Source organism: Enhydra lutris, unplaced genomic scaffold (genome assembly GCF_002288905.1).
Source record: "Enhydra lutris kenyoni isolate GAN:26980312 unplaced genomic scaffold, ASM228890v2 scaffoldscaffold1, whole genome shotgun sequence".
NCBI lineage: Eukaryota > Metazoa > Chordata > Mammalia > Carnivora > Mustelidae > Enhydra > Enhydra lutris.
The window spans coordinates 67,580,790-67,603,720 of NW_019154085.1; the positions used below are offsets into that span (position 1 = coordinate 67,580,790).

Sequence of the window (22,931 nt, forward strand, 5' to 3'; positions counted from 1 at the left end):
GAGACTTTAGAGGGAAATGGCAAAAGGAGAAACGTAATAGGAAAAGTGGGACTACAATTTGGCTACCCAAAGGAAGTGGGAAACCCAGCCGCAGGAAACAGGACACCCAGGACATCCAATTGTGCTTCCCACTCTGATATCGCTCAGAATGTGACCAATCCTCTGATCTTGTGCTTATGCTTAGGACGGCATAAACAGAGACAGAACATTTTCCTTTATAAAACCGAGTTGAGCTGAGCGGATGCGGGATTCAGCCCAAAGAGAAGCACCATCACCCTCTCTACAATCTGGGACGAGACCCATAAACATAGAGAACAGAATGCAGCTTGTACTCAGTAGCAGTCCTTTCACGGTCTCTCGCCACCAGGGGGAGCTACGACAAAGCAATCGTTTCTTCGGGCGAGCGGAAACGCGTCTCGATAAAGCTTGTCCAACCCAAGGATTCGTAACTTGATGCCGAGGCTGGAGGAACTGTTATCTCTGTGGTCTCGCGAGCACGAGTAAGCCCCTCCCCGCCCGTGCGTGTTCAGGCCCCTTCCGGTGATTTGCGGCAGGTGGCGCTGTCTGCGGCGTTGCAGCGGCCGTGGGTGCCGCGGCGACGCTCTCCCGGCGGGCAGTGCGGCCCGGCTCTCCGGCGGCAGCGAGTGCCACGTCCCAAGTGCTACGCGGAGGAGCGGAGCGGGCGGTGCGCGGGGGGCTGGGAGCAACGCGGATCCCGTCCCGGCCACACTGATCGCCCGCCGCCATGGGGTCCTCGCAGAGCGTCGAGATCCCTGGCGGGGGGACGGAAGGCTACCACGTCCTTCGGGTAAGGGCTCCGACGACGGCTTGGGAAGGGCGGGCTGGAGGCGGGGCCCGGCGGCGGGGAGGCAGAGGCCCCGACGGGCCCCTTCCCGGGACAGCCAGGCCCGACCGCGAAGAAGAGCGGCGACCGCGGGCTCTGCCTTAGCCGAGGTCGGTTCAGGAGGCCGCTCGCATTCCCTTCCCCGGAGCGCGCCAGGCCTGGGGTCTGCCGCTCCGGGAGGACCAGGTGGAGCGAGGGCGGCAGCTGGCCCTTTGATCGGGGCTGCCCAGCCAAGGGGGCAGAAGGGATAATCTTTTTCTCCTCGGCCTTCTCTGTCCCCTGTCTCTACATTCTTAGCTTACAAAGTTAGGAAGGGTTTGGGGCAAAGTCTGCAGAAGAGGTGATGGTGAAGGCAGGATTTGAGTTTTCTGAGAAAACGAAGTCTGGAGCTCGCAGGCTAGAGGCGGGGGATGCGACGGGCCGGTGTTAATTCACTTCTGAGCTTGTCTGGATGTCCGGAAAAGCCAGTCGGGCAAACAAAATAAAATGGCCCAAAAGTAGGTTTGACGGACTTAAATTTACTTGATATTGCAGCAATTTTTCCTCTCCTGGGTCGCTCCTGACCCTTCCAACCCTCCTTTTCCACATTTCCTGGTAGGGGGGCGCTTCCGTTGTTCTAAGACTGCTCAGGGTGTGGTGGAGATTAAGGTTTAGATCCACAGTGGTAAAAAGGTAATGGAGAGGAACGTTTAAAAAACAAACAAAGAAAAAAAAAATCTAGGTAAACAAAGGAAGGCAGCCTCTGTCACCAGGATAGAGGAACATTGTATCTCAAAAAGCATTAGGTAAGCCCCTGCTTATGAGCAACCTAAGTTGTTGTAAAGCATGTGGTTCTTGTAGAACTGGAAGTCTTTAAAAGTAGTATTGACGGTTATGTGCCGTGACACCTGCGTGAGTGGTAACATGATGGATTGTCTGCAAGGTGGCCCCAATCTGTAGCACCATTTCCGGACACAATAGAGGGTTACTCAGTGTTAGCTGCTCACAGGCAAGAACATTTTAACTGAAAGTTAGAAAGTATACTTTCTGGTGCTTATAGTCATTTTATGCCTTAGATCCCATGTTTTAGGTGAGACGACATTCTTAAAGTGAATTAGCCAGCTGTGGGTGTGATAGCACTGTGATTGATCACCTTTCTGATCTTCGGGATTATGGTGTCTTGTTGCCTGTCCACTCTACTAAAAATCTCTTGAAGCCATGCTGTTGGTAAGAAAGGATGATTTTCCCAGAAAATAAACAAAGCATATTTCCTTCAGCTAAGCCAATCCCAAGAGCCACACCAGTGGGAGAAATTGAAGGAGAAATGCCAGATCTGAATGTAAAGTGAAATTTAGTGGCAGTACTTTTCTATTATCTGGTTTGATTTTGAGTATTCTACCCTGGGGCATGATATCCGGTGTTACCAGCTGATTCTCGCAGTGGCTGATTGTAGCCGTGAATCTGGGGATTCGTGATATTTTAATGATACATGCACTCAGTAAAACAGCATAATTGAGTTTTAAAAGTCTCCAGAAAAATGTACACATCAAAAGGATAGCAATTGAATGATTCTGCTAATGACTGTGTTTCACGTGAAATAAGTCGGAGTATATTTTCTTTACATTGGTGCACCTCTGTAAATCACTCCTGTATATTCATTAGTGTAGTTGTGTTAGAAATGTATAAATCTGATTTTCAGAAGCACTAGGGACAACCTTAGTTTCCAGTCTGCATCTGGAGCATAAATGTTGCAAAAGATGAAATCTTACTCAGGTTTTATTAGAGGGAGCTTTAAAATAGTAATGACCATCTGACTTAGGAGAATTTTTAAAATGTGTTTGAGTTCCTAACCCACTCTGTCCTTGATTCGGTAATTGGTTTCTAATTATCTTTGTTTTTAGAGGGGAAAGTACTATGTTAAATCTGAACATACAGAAAAAAATCTTCTTTCGTTTATTATGGCCTAAATATGCAGTGATATATTCCACCGCTGGATTACTGAGTTTGTAAACTAGAATAAATATTGTAAGATAGTGTTTGAATAAAGTCACTCATGTTAACAAGTTCTAGAATGATTTCATTAAAAGTTTGTTTTCTTTAATAATCAGTTCCCTGGCCATTTCCTTATTAGTAATAAAAACTTGTTTGGGTTTTGAAATAATAATTATGGTGACACCCATATCCACTGCTGTTTTACTATTCTTATTTCCAAGTCCTTACATTCTCATAGATTGAACTTTACATTTTTTCTATTTTCCATATCCATTGGTAGATTCTGCTTTTAAAATTTTTAGGGGACCACCTTGAATTAGTTTCAGAGTCTCTGCTGTGAGCAGTGTACTTTCCTTTTTATGTATTATGCATTTATGTATCAGTGAACATTCTCAGGTTGTGATCCTACTGTATAGCCAATTCCCCATTCCTACCCTAAAATTAACTACTGTAGTTTCTTAAGTATCTTTTCAAAAATGTTTTATACATGTAAAAGAATTCTGCTCCCCTTCACTCTTTCTGTTTCCTTTTGTATCTGTTGGAATCATAAGATACATACTGTTACTCCCCTCCTGTCTTACTTGATAATCATTTTTTTTTTTTTTAAGATTTTATTTATTTATTTGACAGACAGAGATCACAGGCAGGCAGAGAGGCAGGCAGAGAGAGGAAGGGAAGCAGGCTCCCTGCTGAGCAGAGAGCCTGATGTGGGGCTCGATCCCAGGACCCTGGGATCATGACCTGAGCCGAAGGCAGAGGCTTTAACCCGCTGAGCCACCCAGGCGCCCACTTGATAATCATCTTGGCAGTCTTTCCATAGCAGCACATAGAGATCTGCCTCTTGGTTTCACTTAGCTCCATAGTAGTTTGTTGTACCATAGTTTAGTTAAACAGCACCTCCTGGTGATCATTTAGTTTTTCTAGTCTTTGCTGTCACCAGTACATGTTCACCTTAAACCCTATCTTTGTTTTCACTTAAAATGTACATTTTCCCACCTTACTGAATTTTAATGTCTATTTATACAAACATTGATCTTCATTTTAGTAGATTACTACATTGTTTTCTGATAATCAACATGTGCTCATTACAGATTTTTCAGATAAGTTAAAAAAGTGTAACAAAGAATCTAAATTATCTATAATTCTATCCTATTAAGGTAAATACTGCAGAAGTATTTCACCTGTGCCTAACCATGCCCCTTAGCCATCTTTCACAAAGATTGTGAATGATAGACATACTCCAGTACAGTATGGGCTGAAGTTACCCTAAGATGTTAGTCAGTACCTGCATATCCAATAGCTGAGGAACTGGTAGATAAATCAGGCCCTAACCACAGATTGGAATGCTATACATTAATGAAAATGGTGTTTCAAAACTCTGGGCCATAGGTATTCCTTCTCTGTGTAGATGCATGTACAGTCAAGTGCCCAGGAAAATAAAATGGAAAGGTAATAAGCCAGGATATTAAAAACGATTATTGGTTAATGATGACATTTTTATATTCCTTTTAAACTTAAGTATATTTTCTAAAATTTCCACAGCGGTCATGAAACATTTGTATATTCACAAAAAATAATTGAAAGATATTTTTAAAGGTGAACTATTAGAAATTTTTAAATTTGTTTAGAAGCCTTTTTTTTTATTATTATTGATTTATTTACTTGAAAGAGATTGAAAGAGACAGAGCATGAGCAGGGAGATCGGCAGAGGGAGAGGGAGAAGCAGGCTCCCCACCGAGCAGGGAACCTGATGTAGGGCTCGATCCCAGGACCCTGAGAACATGACCTGATCCCTTGTTCATCATGAGTACCACTTTTATTCCCACTCTCCAATCTTAACGTCAGGCAGGAAAAATGTTAGCCAGGGCTGCTTAGGTTTGTTAGAAGTTATTGTAAGTTACTACAGTTGAAGTATGTTGAATACAGAATTCTTGCCTAGGTTCTCTTTTAATGACCAAGTAAAACACACAAGGCCATTTTAAAAATTACATTTTGGAGTCGCCTCATGATGCCATTACAAGATTTGTTTCTAAACTTAAATATTCAAATTAATTTCATTCTATACCTAATACTCTTTGAGATAGGGGTTATCTGAGGACATTCTGGAACGAATGTTCACACCACTATGGGGACATGGAAAATGTCATGTTCACTATTCCTTGTCATTTCCTTCAAGAGAGATTCTGAGGTGATGCATGTTTTGAAGGAAAGGCCATTGAGATGAAGTATGTTTCCAGTATAATAATAGGCCTTTATCTCCAGAGCTATTTGCTGCAGAGTGGGCAGCATTAAATATTCTTCTTAGAGGAGAAAGTGACAGTAGAATTATTTCCATAGAAAAAGGAGGGTGCCTGGGTAGCTCTTTCAGTTGGGTGTCTAACTTTGGGTCAGGTCATGATTCCAGTGTCCTGGGATGACTCCCATGTTGGGCTCCCTGCTTAGCAGGGATTCAGCTTCTCTCTCTCTCCCCTTCTGTCCCTCCCCACTCCTTAGGCTCTCGCTCTCAAATAAATAAAATATTTTAAAGAAAATGGAATATATAGACATAGTTACTATTACATGGATCCGTCCTTTTTTTAATGGTGTCTCACTAATCTAGATGAAATCCTGCAGGATTTCAACTTGGTACTTAATTTGAAAAAGGGAATTCCTAATATTTGATAGTCATAATTTTTTCCACTAACACAGTGTTTCTCAAACTTTTTAAATTCATGCCCCCATTTGAAAAACAAAAATCTCTTCTCACTCACTCTGAAAACAGTGGGTATAAAAGGAAAACTGTTGGGTTATTTGATGTTTCCCAGATATAAAGTTATAATCGAAGAAGCTTTATAAACACCCACCTAAAGATTGTGATCCCCCAAAAGTGATCACTCCTATTAAAAGACTATGAATACAGGTGCCCAGCTGGCTCAGTCTACAGCATGTGACTCTTGATGTCAGGGTTATGAGTTCAAGCCCCATGTTGGGCATTTGGGGTACCTGGCTGGCTTAGTTGGTAGAGCATGTAACTTTTTTTTTTTAATTTTTAAATTTTTTATTTTTTATAAACATATAATATATTTTTATCCCCAGGGGTACAGGTCTGTGAATCGCCAGGTTTACACACTTCATAGCACTCACCATAGCACATACACTCCCCAATGTCCATAACCCCCCCCGACCCCCCCACGCCCCAGCAACCCTTAGTTTGTTTTGTGAGATTAAGAGTCACTTATGGTTTGTCTCCCTCTCAATCCCATCTTGTTTCATTCTTCTCCTACCCCCTTAACCCCTCATGTTGCATCTCCACTTCCTCATATCAGGGAGATCATATGATAGTTGTCTTTCTCCTATTGACTTATTTCGCTAAGCAGAGCACGTAACTCTTGATTCTGGGTTGTGGATTTGAGCCCCACATTGGGTGTATAGAGATTACTTAAAAATAAAATCTTAAAGACTATGAAGTTTAATAAACATTCTTTGAAATTCCTTTCAAGTGTGGGAATCAGATTATTTCAGTTCATAAATACCATGGAATACAATGTATGTGAACCTTACACATTTTTAGGACTTAAAATTATCATTGAACATAGATTTTTCCTAATATTACTAGACCTCAAACAAATCAGTGTTACACTCTGTACACTTTCATATTTTGTGATGAATTGTGTTTCGGTGAATGGGCTGTCATCTTCAAGATCCTTATTTGGGGAAACCTACGGTTGGTGTGTAATTACAGTTTCTGTTCTGGTCAGTAAGTAGTAGAGCGCACAACACTGACTGTAGTGTTCTCTGGATCACATACTGACAGGGCTTTTTTAAATGATACTTCTGAAATTTTCATAAGAAGAGAATTTAGGGGAAAAAAAGAATTGACCATAGAATAACCATTAATTTCAGTACATTTATTTTGCTGGCTTTCATACTATGCTGAAAGGATTATGTTATTTTGATTGATTCACTAATACTAGTTAATCTAGAAAATATTTATCTGTAAAGGTTTGATACATACATCAGTATGTATCTGAAGATTGTAGATTTAACTGTAGATTACCTTCAGAGGTGTGATTAAGTAAGATGACTTTTTTTCCTCCAAACAGTATGCAGAACCAAAATAGTTACTCTGAGAGACTGTATATTGTCCCTCTTGGCATTGCAAATAAATTTACTGCAGCGTAAGCAGAATGATGCTAAAGATTGTTTTTGTTCTAAGCACCTGTGAGAGAGCATTCCAGCACATGATCTGCAATAAGGAACCTTGTCATCTGGTAGACCTGAATATATTGAGAGACTTCGGAGTAGACCACCCGAGACCACTCTTAGGAATCACTGGATCCTAGTGTCAGCTCCATCATTGTGTTTTCTTGGACAAGCCTTTTAACTTTTTTTGAGCTTTATTATTTTTATCTGAAAAGTAAGGATAATAGTAGTACGTCTTCTACCTTTTGTACTAAAAACCATATTAGATATTGTATATGATATATTTTGGAAAGAATTGAGCACGTTGATTTTTTTTTTCTGGCCCACTGCCACCATACAGAAGACCTTGCCCTTAAACTTCTTTATTAAAATAGTGTTGTTACTGGGTATTACAGAAGACGAATCACAAACCTGTACCTCCGAAACCAATAACCCATTGTGTGTTAATTTAAAAAATAAATAAAAGTTAAATTAAAAGTAAACAAATAATAAAAAACAATTTGAAGATTAAAGTCGGAAAATGTGAAAAAATAAATAGAACAGTGCTGTCTACCTCATTGGTTATCCCAAGAATTAAATGAGATATTCCATAATAAAACCATTTGCCTTAGCATAGGGTCTGGAATATGATAAAGACTCAGTAAATGTTAGCAGATGCCTTTATTATTAGCATCTGTGTTATTGTATCACCCAGTGAGAACCACTATTGTAGTGGCAGTACTAGTTAAAGTAGACCTCTAAGTATATTAGGTAGCATTTACATTTATTTGATCATTTAGTGGCTACTTCTTGTCCATTACCTAACCCTATACTTTACTGCTTACATTTTGGGGCATCTGGCTGGCTCAGTTGGAAAAGCATGTGACTCCTGATCTTGGGTGGTAAGTTCGAGCCCCATGTGGGGTGTAGAGATTACTTAAATAAATTTAAGGAAAAAAAAAAAACTAATGCACAAGTTTGGGATCATATCTGACCCATTAATTTTATTTATGTGCCTGCTAATTTTTAAGGATCCTCTTTTTTTTTTTTTAAGATTTTATTTATTTGTTTGACAGATCACAAGTAGGCAGAGAGGCAGGCAGAGAGGCAGGCAGAGAGAGGGGGGGAGCAGGCTCTCCCCCGAGCAGAGAGGCTCGATCCCAGGACCCTGGGATCATGACCTGAGCTGAAGGCAGAGGCTTTAACCCACTGAGCCACCCAGGGCACCCCAAGGATCCTCATTTTTAAGGAAATTTTGTCTTTAAAAGGTGGGTGGTACCCCTATCCTTTTCACTGTTTAGCATTGCAGTGATACTAAGCACGTTAATTAAAATGCCTAAGAGAGTCTCTGTAATTAAAATACTGTTGTTGGGTTTGATCTACACTGTAGAAGCTATAGATAGCTTGGTGACAGTTAGACTTATTTCATGGTGAGTCATTCAGTTTTAGAAACTATCTTGTCAGCCTCCTCACTTTGCAGCTAAAGAAAAGGAGCACGGAAGGATTATTGCCTAAGGTCACGCAGCAGGTTTTCTTTCCCTAAGAAACAAATACCTAAGTTGGTATTTGGTGTAAAATTTGGTGACAGGTTGTCAGAATTTTTGCTTCTTTTGGAGCAGACTTCAGTTTCTTTCAACATCATTTTCCTGATACACAACTTTTTCTGAGAAGGTACTGTATACTGATAGGTTTTAATTTCCTTTTAGTTACCATTAGAATTTTATTTCAGATTGCTTCATATGTTATAAATTACACCATAGGGTCAGTCAGAAAAACATAACTCTGAGTTATTTTGGTAGAACATGTGAGAATGTTTTAGCAAGTAAAGCTTGAACTCTTCTAGTCAAAATAATTTCCACATATTTGTGTCAAGTCTCAAAGAGGAAAATTGGCCCTTTTTGGACATAGAAGAGCTCTCCCCCAACTCCAAAAGTACCTTTTTTTTTTTTTTTTTTTTTTTAAATAACTGAAGGATTTAGGGTTTATTTTTATTATATCACATTCCTAAGTATTACCCCAATCATGTTTATCGCCCAAGCATATACATACAAATGAGGCTTTATGTGTATGGTTGGAATGAGTCATCATTAATACTCGGATTGAACTTAATTTTTAGCCTTATTTAACATCCCTGCTCTTTTTTTTTTTTTTTTTAAGATTTTTTTTTTTTTTTTTAATTTGCCAGAGAGAGAGAGGGAGAGAGAGCACAGGCAGACAGAATGGCAGGCAGAGGCAGAGGGAGAAGCAGGCTCCCTGCTGAGGAAGGAGCCCGATGCAGGACTCGATCCCAGGACGCCGGGACCATGACCCGGGCGAAAGGCAGCCACTTAACCAACTGAGCCACCCAGGCGTCCCATCCCTGCTCTTTTTAAAAATAATACAAAAGTGAGAATGTTAACATGAGAGAGGAGATAATGGTGTAGACAGAAAGTCATTCAGAGGGACTTGACTTAACTTTCATGTGTGAAGGAATTGGTGGTGCAGTAATAAAGAGACAGTTACACATTCCACTGAGCCCATTTTATGGAAACATCTCTATGGTTAGAAAACTTAAGAGAAATAATTCACATACTAGTCAGAAATGTGGGTAATGTATATCACCTTATTAAATGCCTACTTTGATGATATCCTGTGTTCCAAAAGTAGCTTTGCAGTGTCCTTTCTGTGTTACATTAAGGTGGCAGTTCTGTGGCATTTCCTCAGCTGGAAATATATAAATGACTGATGGAATTGGGAGAATGCCTTCCCTTGAGTCCACCCAAACTTTTCTTCCCTTCTACTCTGCTGTCCCTGTCCCCAAGCCAAGATTTAAAACAGAGAGTGGTTCATGTGAAATGACCCAAACCTAGTATAAAGTACTATTGCACTTTTAATCCCAGAAGAGAATGATGCTTCACTGGAAAGCAACCAGTATAGAAAAAACAATAAGATCTGTACACAAAGAAAAATCCATGATAAATCTGGTAAAATTTTCTAATGATCTAGGATCAGAAGGTGAGAGAAAAGCCAAAAGTTTGAGTTTAGTTGTTTGAACAAAACAGTTAATGGTATCTCTTAGGGCTGTCTTTCAAACTTTATTCTTATTACAGTAAGAAATTTATTTTCCATTGCAACTGGTGTGTCCTAGTACATTTCATGAAAAATAATGATCATTATTAAGTCCTAAGTTTTTTATATTTTATCTATTCTGATATTTTATTTTGGCATTTGTTCATTAATGACCCACTAAATTAATTTCAGAACCCACTGAAACTTCCTGTAGTAACTGAATGACACCACTTTAAGAAGAATTTAAATATAGTTGGTGATTCCAAATCCAGCTCCTAATCATGGATGCTAATTTCTTTTTATGGATACCCCTTCACTGTGCAGTTTCTGCCATAAGGTTCTCATTTTTTGCTTCTTGAGTAAAAAAAAAAAGTCTCACAAGTTTTGTCTTGCTTATTGTAGCTGTTTTTTCTAGAGTGTTTATGAAGGAAGTATTTTTCTGATGTGATTTTTGTTTTCGTAAGATAATCTCCAAGTGTAGGGGCACCTGGGTGGCACAGTGGGTTAAGTCTCTGCCTTCAGCTCAGGTCATGGTCTCAGAGTCCTTGGATCGAGCCCCACATCGGGCTCTCTGCTCAGCAGGGAACCTGCTTCCCCCTCTCTCTCTGCCTGCCTCTCTGCCTATTTGTGATCTCTCTGTCAGAGAAATAAATAAAATCTTAAAAAAAAAAAAAAAGATAATCTCCAAGTGTAAAGTTTAACTTCTGTAAGTGCCAGTAATTGTGTCCATAATTTATTCTACCTGTCCATGTTTTGGTAACATTTATTTTTATCATTCATTTTTAAGTATAACTACTCTTTACTATTTTCAGCTGCTGCATTGTATTTCTTAATTGTTCAAAGTAAACTATGAGGCCTGAGAAGAATTGGAAAAAGTGGAACTTCAGCATGCTTGTTAGAACTCTCAGGGAATGGATTTGTATGGAGTCAGTTTCTTATTTAAAATGGATTATTGACTGCTTTCAGTATCAAGAATATGTTATATGCGAATCTATTTTTAAAATGTATTTCAGGGGCGCCTGGGTGGCTCAGTGTTTAACAGGTCATGATCCCAGGGTCCTGGGATCGAGCCCCGCATCGGGCTCTCTGCTCAGTGGGGAGCCTGCTTCCTCCTCTCTCTCTCTCTGCCTGCCTCTCTGCCTACTTGTGATCTCTGTCTGTCAAATAAATAATAAAAAATTTTAAAAAATGTATTTCATGCTTCCCAGCATCATTCAAAGATGATAAATATATTTTAGCCTTTTCATATCTTAATTGTTGTGATGGTATCCATATACTATATTATATTTGTATTTGAATACAAATCATGTACTTAATCACCTAGGCTTTCAGTGTACAGTATGGCTGTTTAAACTTAGATATAAATTATTCATGTTAAATGAAGTTAAAAATTGAGTTCCACAGTCACACAAGCCACATTTTCACGTGTGGCTAGTGGCTACTGTATTTGGACAGCACATGTGCGGATTTTTGTAATTGTAAAACTTCTAAAAACGGTTTAATGGCAGAGACCCTTCTTTTTAATCTTTGCATTCCCTACAACTAGACACAGTCACAACTTTTTTTTAAAAATTTATTTTATGAGAGAGAGAGAGAGCCCATAGGATGGGATTGGGAGAGGGATAGATTCTCAAGCAGATTCCCCACAGGGCATGGAGCCAGACACAGGGCTCAATCTCACAACCCTGAGATTATGAACTGAGCCAAAATCAAGAGTCAAACACTTAACTGACTGAGCCACCCAGGCACCCCACTATTATAGCTTTCTCATAAATGCATAGTACCTACTCGTAGAATTTGGTAAGTGGCTTAACACCAGTGCTTTTTATTTTTGAAATTTTTATTCTCATTTTCTGCCAGCTATCATTTTTTGCTGTAATCAAGTGGAAGTAGCATCTCTTTCAGTTCTTTTGGCTATTCTCTGTCTATTGATGGTGTGGAAATCAAATAGCCAAACCATGTAACTATAAATAGATTATAAGAGTGGTCCTAAAACTAAAGAGGATCCTACTAAAGAATGAATGGATCAACCAGGAGATTAAAAGAATAATTTAAAAAATTTGTGGAAACAAATGAAAATGAAAACACAATTGTTCAAAACCTTTGGGTTGCAGCAAAGACAGTCCTAAGAGGGAAATATATAGCAACACAAGCTTTTCTCAAGAAACAGGAAAGGTCTCAAATATACAACCTAACCTTTTACCTAAAGGAGCTGAAAGAACATCTGGAGAATTTGCTGGAGAAAGAACAGTAAATAAAGCCTAAACCCACCAAGAGAAGAGAATTGATAAAGATTAGAGCAGAAATCAAGGAAATAGAAACCAAAAGAACAGTAGAACAGACCAACGAAACTAGGAGCTGGTTCTTTGAAAGAATGAGATTGATAAACCGCTGGCCAGACTTATCAAAGAGAAGAGTGAAAGGACCCAAGTAAATAAAAATCATGAATGAAAGAGGAGAGATCACAACCAACACCAAAGAAATACAATTATAAGAACATATTATGAGCAACTATATACCAACAAATTAGGCAGTCTGGAAGAAATGGAGACATTCCTAGAGAAGTATGAACTACCAAAACTAAAACAGGAAGAAATAAGAAACCTGAACAGAACTATAACCAGCAAGGAAATTGAAGTAGTAATCAACACCCCCACAAAAGAATCCAGGGCCAGATGGCTTCCCAGGGGAAGTCTGCCAAACATTTAAAGCAGAATTAATACCTATTCTTCTGAAGCTATTTCAAAAAATAGAAATGGAAGGAAAACCTCCAGATTCTTCCTATGAAGGCAGCATTACCTTCCAAACAAAGAACCCACCAAAAGGAGAATTAACAATATCCCTGATGAACATGAATGCAAAAATTCTCATCAGTATACTAGCCAATAGGATCCAATAGTACATTAAAAGGATTATTCGCCACCACCAAGTGGGATTTATTCCTGGGCTGCAAGGGTGGTTCAACATCCACAAATCAATCAGTGTGATACACTGCATAAGTAAAAGGACAAGAATCATATGATACTCTCAATGGATGAAGAAAAAACATTTCACAAAGTACAGCATCCTTTTTTGATTAAAACTCTTCACAGTGTAGGGATAGAGGGAACATACCTAAATACCATAAAAGCCATATATGAAAGCCCACATTAATACCATTTTTAGTGGGGAAAAATGGAACTTTTTTTCAGTTTTCAGAAAACTAAGGTCAGGAACACAGCAGGGATATCCACTCTCACCACTGCTGTTCAACATAGTACTAGAAGTCCTAGCCTCAGCAATCAGACAACAAAAATAAATTCAAGGCATCTGAATTGGCAAAGAAGTCATCAAACTGCCACTCCTTGCAGATGATAGGACACTCTGTGGAAAACCCAAAAGACTCACCCCAAAATTGCTAGAACTCATACAGGAATTCACCAAAGTAGCAGGATATAAAAATCAATGCACAGAAATCAGTTGCATTTCTATACACTAACAATGAGACAGAAGAAAGAGAAATTAAGGAGTCGATCCCATTTACAATTGCACCGAAAACTATAAGATACCTAGGAATAAATCTCACCAAAGAGGCAAAGAATCTGTACTCAGAAAAATACACAACACTCATGAAAGAAATTGAGGAAGACACAAAGAAATGGAAAAATGTGCCATGCTCATGGATTGAAAGAACAAATATTGTTAAAATGTCTTTGTTACCTAGAACAATCTACACGTTCAGTGCAATCCCTATCAAAATACCATCAACTTTTTTTAGCTGGCAAAAATAATCCTAAAATTTGTATGGAACCAGAAAAGACCCCAAATAACCAAAGGAATGTTTTAAAAAAGAAAACCAAAACTGGTGGCATCACAATTCCAGACTTCAATCTCTATTACAAAGCTGTAATCATCAAGACGGTGTGGTATTGGCACACAGACAGACACAAAGATTAGTGGAACAGAATAGAGAGTCCAGAAATGGGCCCTCCACTCTCTGGTCAACTAATCATGGACAAAGCAGGAAGAATATCCAGTGGAAAAAAGTCTCCTCAACAAATGGTGTTCAGAAAATTGGACAACCACATGCAGAAGAATGAAAATGGACCATTCTCGGGCGCCTGGGTGGCTCAGTGGGTTAAGCCGCTGCCTTCGGCTCAGGTCATGATCTCGGGTTCCTGGGATCGAGTCCCGCATCGGGCTCTCTGCTCAGCAGGGAGCCTGCTTCCCTCTCTCTCTCTCTCTCTGCCTGCCTCTCTGCCTACTTGTGAACTTTGTCTGTCAAATAAATAAATAAAATCTTTAAAAAAAAAAAAAAAAGAAAATGGACCATTCTCTTACACCATACACAGAAATAGACTCAAAATAGATGTAAGGTCTAAATGTGAGAGAGGAATCCATGAAATCCTAGAGGAGAACACAGACAGCAACCTCTTCGTCCTCAGCTGCAGCACCATATTGCTAGACAGGTCTCCAAAGGCAAGGGAAGCAAAGGCAAAAATGAACTATTGGGACATCATCAAAATAAAAAGCTTTTGCATAGCAAAGGAAACAGCAAAAAACAAAAGACAACCAACAGAATGGGAGAAGGTATTTGCAAATGTCTTATCAGGTAAAGGGCTAGTGTCCAAAATCTATAAAGAACTTACCAAACTCAACACCCAGTGAACAAATAATCCAGTCAATAAGTGGACAGAAGACATGAGCAGTTATTTCTCCAAAAAAGACATCCAAATGGCTTACAGACACATGAAAAAGTGCTCCACATCACTCGGCATCAGGGAAATACAAATCAAAACCACAATGTGATACCACCTCACACGGACAGAATGACTAAAATTAACAAGTCAGGAAATTTCAGATGTTGACAAGGATATGGAGAAAGGAGAACCGTCCTACACTGTTGGTGGGAATGCAAGCTGGTACAGCCACACTGGAAAACAGTATGGAGGTTCCTCCAAAAGTTGAAAATAGAGCTACCTTACGACCCAGCAGTTGCACTACTGGGTATTTACCCCAAAGATACAAATGTAGTGATCCGAGGGAGTAGCTGCACCCCAGTGTTTATAGCAGCAGTGTCCACAGTGCTAAAGTATGGAAAGAGCTCAGGTGTCCATAGACAGGATGGATAAAGAAGATGGAATATTAGTCAGCCATCAAGAAAAAATGAAATCTTACCATTTGTAGTGATGTGAATGGAACTAGAGGGTATTTTGCTAAGCAAAATAAGTCAATCAGAGAAAGACAAATTATATGATCTCACTGATAATGTGGACTCTAAGAAACCAGAGGATCATAGGAGAAGATAGGAAAAAATAAGACAAAACCAGAGAGGGAGATAAACCATAGGAAACAAACAGGGTTGCTGGAGGGGATTTGGGGGGAGGGAGTAACTGGGTGATGGCCATTTAGGAGGGCATGTGATGTAATGAGCATTGGGTATTATATAAGACTGACAAATCCCTGGACTTTATATGTGAAACTAATGATATAGGTTAATTAATTAAATTTAAATTTTAAGAAAGAGTGATCCCAAAATAATTCTGAAGAAGAATGAGCGTTAGAGTAAGTTACTTTTTGGTCTTTGCACTAACTACTGGAGTTTAGATTCAGTTGCTGGCTTTCAAACTGCATTCTTTTTAGGTGAAATATTGGGTATGTTCTCAGGCTGTAATAATTTCATTTCTGCTTTTGAATAGAGGAAATACATGTCAAAGCTTTCTAAAGTGCATGTAAGTGTGTAGCCTGATGAATTTTCGCAAACAGCATTCTCCTGTAACCAACATCCATCCCTTTCCAGGCACATTGACTACCCACCAGCCCCCCAGAGTGTATACACTCCTGATTCTAACAGTGTAGATTAATTTGACCTGTTCTTAGATTTATGTAAATAGAATCATATGTACTCGTTTGTGTCTGGCCTCTTTTGCTCAAATGCTGCTTGTGAAATGTGTATTGTTGTAGGTCTCTCATTTTATTAATATATTTCACGCCATTGAGAGAATATACCAGGATTTGTTTATGTATTCTGCTGTTCATGGGCATTGTGTGGTTTTTAGTTCAAGGCTAGTACAGCTAGTGCTGTTGTGAACATTAACTGTGTTGGGAGAACATATGTGTTCCCATGTTTCTTGGGTATACTAAATTTATATCTACAATATACAGTATTTGGTCAATATTTCAGTATTAACAGATACTGCCAAATAGTTCGCTCCTTATATTTCCACCAGCAGCAGTTGAGATTTCCAATTGTTCTGTATCAATATTTTCAATCTTTTTCATTTTGGCCATTCTGGTAGGTGTGTAGTGGTATCACGTTGTGGTTTTTATTTGCATTTTCTTGATGACTGTTGAAGTTGAGCATGTTTTCTTATTTATTGGTCACATCAGTATCCTTTTTTCTTAAGGTCAACTAAAATCTTTCCCCATTTCCCCATTATGTTATATATTGGGGTTTTTTTAGTAGCTTCATTGAGATATAATTTACCTACCATTAAATTCAATCTTTTAAGGTATATAGTTCACTGGGGTTTTTTTTTTTAGTATATTCACAGTTATGCCATCATCCCCAGTAGCTAATTCCAGAACCTTTTTATTACCCCTAGAAAGAACCTCTGTACCCATTAGCAACTACTTTACATTCCTCCTACCCCTAACCCCTGGCAGCCACTAATCTACTGTTTCTGTGGATTTGCTTTCTCTGAACATTTCACATAAATGGAATCACATAATCTGTGGTCTTTATGATCTAGCATAATGTCTTCAAGGTTCGTTCATGTTGTAACATGAATACTTCATTCCTTTTTGTTGCCAAATAATATTTCATTCTATGGGTGTGCCACATTTGGTTTATTCATTCATCAGTTAAAAGACATTTGGGTTGTTTCCACTTTCTGGCTGCTATGAATAATGTAACTATGAAATTTGTGTACAGATTTTTATGTGTACATGCTTTCATTTCTCTTGTTTATATATCTAGGAGTAGAATCGCTGGGTCATACGATAACTCATTAACATTTGAGGATCTGCCAAACCGTTTCCACAGTGACTGCACCATTTTACTTTCCTACCATTAATGTTTGAGGGTTTGTTTCCAGCCTTTGTTATTGTCTTTATTTTAGCCAGTTTTGTGGATGTGAAGTCCTATCTCATTGTGGTTTTACTGTCTCTTAATGATTTGCGTAGTTCTAAATCTGTTCTGAATACAGTTCCTTTGTTGGATGTGTATTATATCTTTCCAGTGTCTTAATTGTCTTTTGATGAGCAGAAGTTTTGTAATTTTAGTATAGTTTAGTTTATAAATTTTTTTAGTTTATGGACAGTGCTTTTTGTATCCAGTTTAAGAAGTCTTTTCATATTTGAAAATCTCGAAAGATAGTCTCTTATGTATTTCTCTAAAGGCTCGATCATTTTACCTTTATGGTTTTATTGTTTTATTCTTTTTATTTTATTATTTGATCTTCTGTTGTCTGTTGTCCATCTGGAATTGATTTTTGAGAGACACATTTTGAAAGATGATTTCTCTTAACATCTTAGGTCTTTTTCTTTCCTTTTTTTTTTTCCCCCCAAAGGGGTGAGAGACATTAATATCTGGTTAGAAAAATAATGTAGTGTCCAGGAATTTGTTGGTTATAAAAATTTGCCCTCAGGTGGTGATTGTAGAGTTAGGAAGCGAAGTTTAAGATTTGTAGGACTCCTGGGGTGCCTGGCTGGTTCAGTCAAAAGAGCATGCTACCCTTGGTCTTCAGGTCATGTGTTCCAGCCCCATGTTGGTGTAGAGATTACTTAAATAAATAAATAAACTTAAAAAAAAAAAAAGATTTCTTCCAAGCATCAAACATGCCGGTCCATAATTAAAAAAAAAAAAAAAAGATTTGTAAAACTCCTATCATATATCAGCCTTAGCTCTGTTTCATAATCTCATTCACTCTCTACAGTATTCTTGTAAAGTAGATGACATTATCGTTTACTTGCAAATGAAAAAACTGAGGCCCAGAAAGATAAATAGACTTTCCCAAGTTCACACAGCTAATAAATAGGTAAAATCATGCCTCAAAACCACATCAGTCTTGAATTCTAGAATTCTGTCTTTTCATTGTGCATTTTTTCAAAATCTTGTAAAATCTTAACTATTAAACTTAACCAGTTTAACCTATTCATCTTAAATTGCTATAGTATCTGTCCCAATAATAAATGCTGATGACCTATAGAACCAGGTAGGCAGGTAGATAGATGGGTTTTTGTTTCATTTTGTTTTTTAATTTAACGTGGTTTGAAGGAAGCTGGCAATGAATCAACAATTGAAAGGTATTAGAGTGGACAGAAAGAATTGAAGTAATAACATGATGCTTGAAAAATTGGGTGCCTAAGAGATTCTTGTCAGTGGATATTGCCAGAGAAACTTACCTCTGTGGATGTTTAATTTCCTGTGTTGTAGATCTTACTTTCCATGCTATGAAATGTAGGAAATTTCTTTTAAGTGTATTAGGGTCAAAGAGCATTTTCTAGGGCTCCCTCTTCTGGCTTTCTATTAGTAATTAAGATAACTAGTTGCCAGAATGATGCTGGTACTAATGATGTAAGTAATTTAGGAAAGATATTAATTTCAAGGTCTATTAGAGGAGATCGATGTTTGTAACAAATGCAAATAGAAAAATAGAGTTAGAGAACTCTAAGCTTATTTATTTTAGAATTCTTATTTGGCTATTGAATCTCTTGAGTTATGGGGCAGAACACTTCTAATGGCATTGGAAACTTTCCATTTCAAACAAATAGTGGTAAAACTTTAGACTCGAAGGGTGGCGTGATAGGCATCAATGTGTGGGATCAACTTTCTTAGGTGGTGATAATATTACAAAAGTACTGTATTTGGTCCTTGTTAACTAAAAGATGAACTTTTGGCAGCCTTAGTGGAGAATTCTGAAACTGCTCAATGGACTGGTTGGTTTCTAGAAAAAGGTCATTTGGAAATATTCAGAGAATTAGATGATTAGATAAGGACCTTACTAAATGAGAAACTCCACGGTGAGGGGGCTCCATGGATCCATCTAAACCATACCTCTATCTAAAAGAGGTAATTATCCCCTTTCCAAACCCAAGGCATTTCACACCTGATTGCTAGGCACCTAATAGGCATTTCACACCTAGTAGATGATGACTCTTTCCCAGCTAGCAGTGACTTGACCTCACTTTTCTTCTCATAATAGCTCCAGACAGCTACTGTTTCCCTTTTAGAGTTGCCTTTTGAGGAAAAATCTGCCTGCTACTTTGAATTCTAGACGTTTTGCTTGGTAATACGTAGAATATAAAATATCCCCCATTTAAGAAAAGTGCTTATAAAGAAACTAAACAAGTATGTGCTGATTATTTTCATTAGAGCTAATACTTGTAAATAATAAATCCCTTTGATATTTAACTTGTTTAATTTACAAAAGTGATGTAGTCCCAAATTTGCAGGAAAATTCATGTAAAGCAAGATTAAACAGTTTAAGTAAGTTAAGCATTGAACCATCTTTGTAATGGACAATTATTTCTTACTGTGACAGATGAAGAAGACCTAGTTTTACTTCTTCAGAAGTAATGAGAGTGTAATTTGGTTTTAAATAAATAAAAGGTAGCATCAGTTCAAGAACAAATGAATGTATTATTATTCCAAGATTAAGTATCATTATTCCAAGAAGTTTGGTATTAGAGGAACAGATTCTGGGAACAATCTGGGTTCCATTTTGAAAGCATTAAATGATTTGTTACTGTGCAGATAGCTACAGATTTATGTATGGATGAATATGTATCATTTGGATAACTTAAGAATTCACTGTTAGAATTGTTAGGACTATTATAGATCATCAGCCTGCAAATATCAAGGCAAACCTTGCTTTCATAGGATAGTATTGACAGTATAAAATAACATCAATCAGAACAAAAAGTCCTCAAAACATGAAAATATTTTAGAGGAAATGCAAAGTGTATTGTTTAAATTTTTTGTTGTTCTGTCATATTACTACTCTTAATAGCGCCTAATATTTTTATTACTGTTATTATTATTTATTGTTATTATTACTAGTGTTGTTATTACTATTATTATTATTACCTAATATTTTTATTACTAAATTCAGAAAATTTAATAGTTAAATTTTAGTCTTTTTCAAAATTGGGATGCTAAATATTTGAGTGGTTGAGAATCTAAGTAATCTTAGTCTTCCATTTAAAGTCCGCTCTAGGGTTGCCTGGGTGGCTCAGTTGGTTAAGTGGCTTTCTTCAGCTCAGGTCATGATGCCAGGGTCCTGGGATTGAGCCCCACATGGGGCTCCCTGCTCAGTGGAGAGCCTGCTTCTCCCTCTCCCTCTGCCTGCCTCTCTGCCTACTTGTGCTTTCTCTTTCTCTCTCTCTCTCTCTGTCAAATAAATAAATAAATCTTAAAAAAAAAAAAAAAAAAGTCCCGTATAAGTTTGGCTCCATGCTTTCTTTCCAACCTTCATACTGGACTGATAGTTGCAAGATACACTTCTGAGTTTAACCTCTACCATGAGCCAGCAGGACCACAGGCAGGTCATGGGATGGTTTCTTCACCTGTAAATAAAGGAACTACACAAATTCTGTGGTATTAGCACTTTATTTGGAGCAGACCTTTGAAAATCTAATGAAAGCTGTGGATCTTTATACCCACAAAACTGCTGATTCATATAAAATGTTGCATATAACTACAGGAGCTGCAGTGTTCCCGAAGCCATCCACACAGACTTCAGTTTAAAGATACCCCTATGGGGCGCCTGGGTGGCTCAGTGGGTTAAAGCCTCTGCGGGTTAAAGCCTCTGCCTTCGGCTCAGGTCATGATCCCAGTGTCCTGGGATCGAGCCCCACATCAGGCTCTCTGCTTGGCAGGGAGTCTGCTTCCTCCTCCCTCTCTCTCCGCCTGCCTCTCTGCCTGCTTGTGATCTCTGTCTGTCAAATAAAATAAATAAAATATTAAAAAAAAAAAATAAAGATACCCCTAGATTGTAGATTTTCTGATTTTCAAAATCTGTAATTCTGTATTTCTATCCCACACCATCCTGTTGTCTAGCTGTATTAACTTCATTTTTTCAGACTCCTAGATTTTTACTCAATATTTCAACTTTCAGATGTCCTTTCTTATCCCTCTTATCTATCCTCACCTTTAAAACCCTCAACCTAAAGCACAGTTCAGATATCTCTTTTTTTTTCTGTGAAGCTTCTTCAGTCAGAATTAATTTTCTCCTTAGAACTTTGTAGCTCCGTCATAGCCTTAAACTCGTTGGTCTTGTATTACAGTTATTAGAGGGCTGTGTGTCCTCTGTTTTCCCTTCCTCTTCTTATCTGTTCCTTAACAGATTATGAATATCTTGACATCAGCAATTATGTTCCTGTTAGTTTTGTAATTGAATGGTGCCTTACCAGTAGTAGTTGTGGAATAAATGCTTGCTAAATTAATTTAAATTTGTCACTTAGTTGTGATGACTGTTATGTGCTATATCCTGGAAAGGTTGACCCCCCAAAAGTAGGTGGTGTGAAATAGAACTGTAGAGAAAGAACCTCATAGATGGGATGAATTTGAAGAATGGGTAGAATTTAGGGAGGTGCAAGGGCCACATCTGGGAGAGATGACGAGAAATGAGAGAATTCATATGTTTTTACCTATATTTCCTTATCAGTGAAATTAGTCTATTCTGACTGAAAATAGATAGGTATTAAAATTTAGCTTACAGTTTTTAGTAAAGCTTTGTATTTTACATTTTTGGCACTTTTGTTTTTACAGGTACAAGAAAATTCCCCAGGACATAGAGCTGGACTGGAGCCATTCTTTGATTTTATTGTTTCTATTAATGGTTCGAGATTAGTAAGTTAAGCTTTTTGTAGTTTCAACTATAATGTATTGTAATCCTTTGAAAATGGAATTTTTTCAGATTATCTGTGATGGTTGTATATTAGTTATAAACATTATATGGAGTATGATACCAGTTTATAAAACTTATGGAAGGAAATATGAAAATGGCTAATATAGAATACTATACCTCACCCTTCAGTGATTATTGTAGGAGAATAAAATAGCTCCTAATATTTTTATTAAGACACTTTTATATGTTGAATATTTAATTTTTTTAAGCAGAAATGAGATGAAAAAGTTTGCTTTTTCAATGATTTCAGACCTTTGTATGCTTGAATTAGTAAAGACACCTTCTCAAATAACATATCAATTTGCTTGGAGCTAAATTTCATGATACATAAATAATATTTTTAGAACCAGATAGAGAGGTATGTTCCAAAAGTACAGAATTAAAACCACCTTTTATAAGTTGCTTTTAGTTTACTTGTAGTAAAGTCTTAAAGGAAAAAAATTGTAATTTCACCAAAGGAAATTCTTACAACAATGGCTACTTGTCATTTTTTTTTTTCTTCTGTAGCAGTTTTAAGATTTTGTTCATTGTTTATCAGCATCTCCTACGTAAGGGCCTTTATTCATTTGTGTAATGAAATATTTAATATGCTTCTTCTATTTTTCTTTCCTTCCAGTTCCTAGTAAATAAATAAGGCGTGTATTTGGGAGTACTGTCCAGAATTAAACCACAACATCAGCAAATGTCTTAGATTTTAAAATCAAAGTCATACCAACTCTGTTAGTAATATGACTTCTTATGGAATATTTTGGTTTTTTTAGCACTAAAACCCTAGATCACTTCAAATAATGTTGGGTTGCAAAATTCATAATCCATAGTCTGCTATTAGAAGAAAGTCTGAAGTTGGTAACATAGGAGTTCTTAATTTTCAACATTCTTTCACCTCAAGGAACATTTGAATGTTAGTGGCAGCTTTACCTGTTGGATGTTTTATTTATGTTGATTATTAATATTACTCCCATAGGACCTTAGCTCAAGCTAATTAAGTTTTTATTTATTAAGAAAAATGATTTGTC

General features: G+C 37.7%; 1 protein-coding gene across 1 annotated transcript in view; it reads left to right on the forward strand.

Moving 5' to 3' along the window:
• The first annotated feature begins 635 nt into the window (after positions 1 to 635).
• LOC111149960 (golgi reassembly stacking protein 2) overlaps positions 636 to 22,931 on the forward strand; it is a 38,219-nt gene continuing 15,923 nt past the window's right edge. The window contains exons 1-2 of the mRNA XM_022507274.1: positions 636 to 808; positions 21,777 to 21,857. Coding sequence (XP_022362982.1) covers positions 746 to 808; positions 21,777 to 21,857 — 144 coding nt within the window. The 5' untranslated portion in view covers positions 636 to 745. The remainder of the gene's footprint in view (positions 809 to 21,776; positions 21,858 to 22,931) is intronic.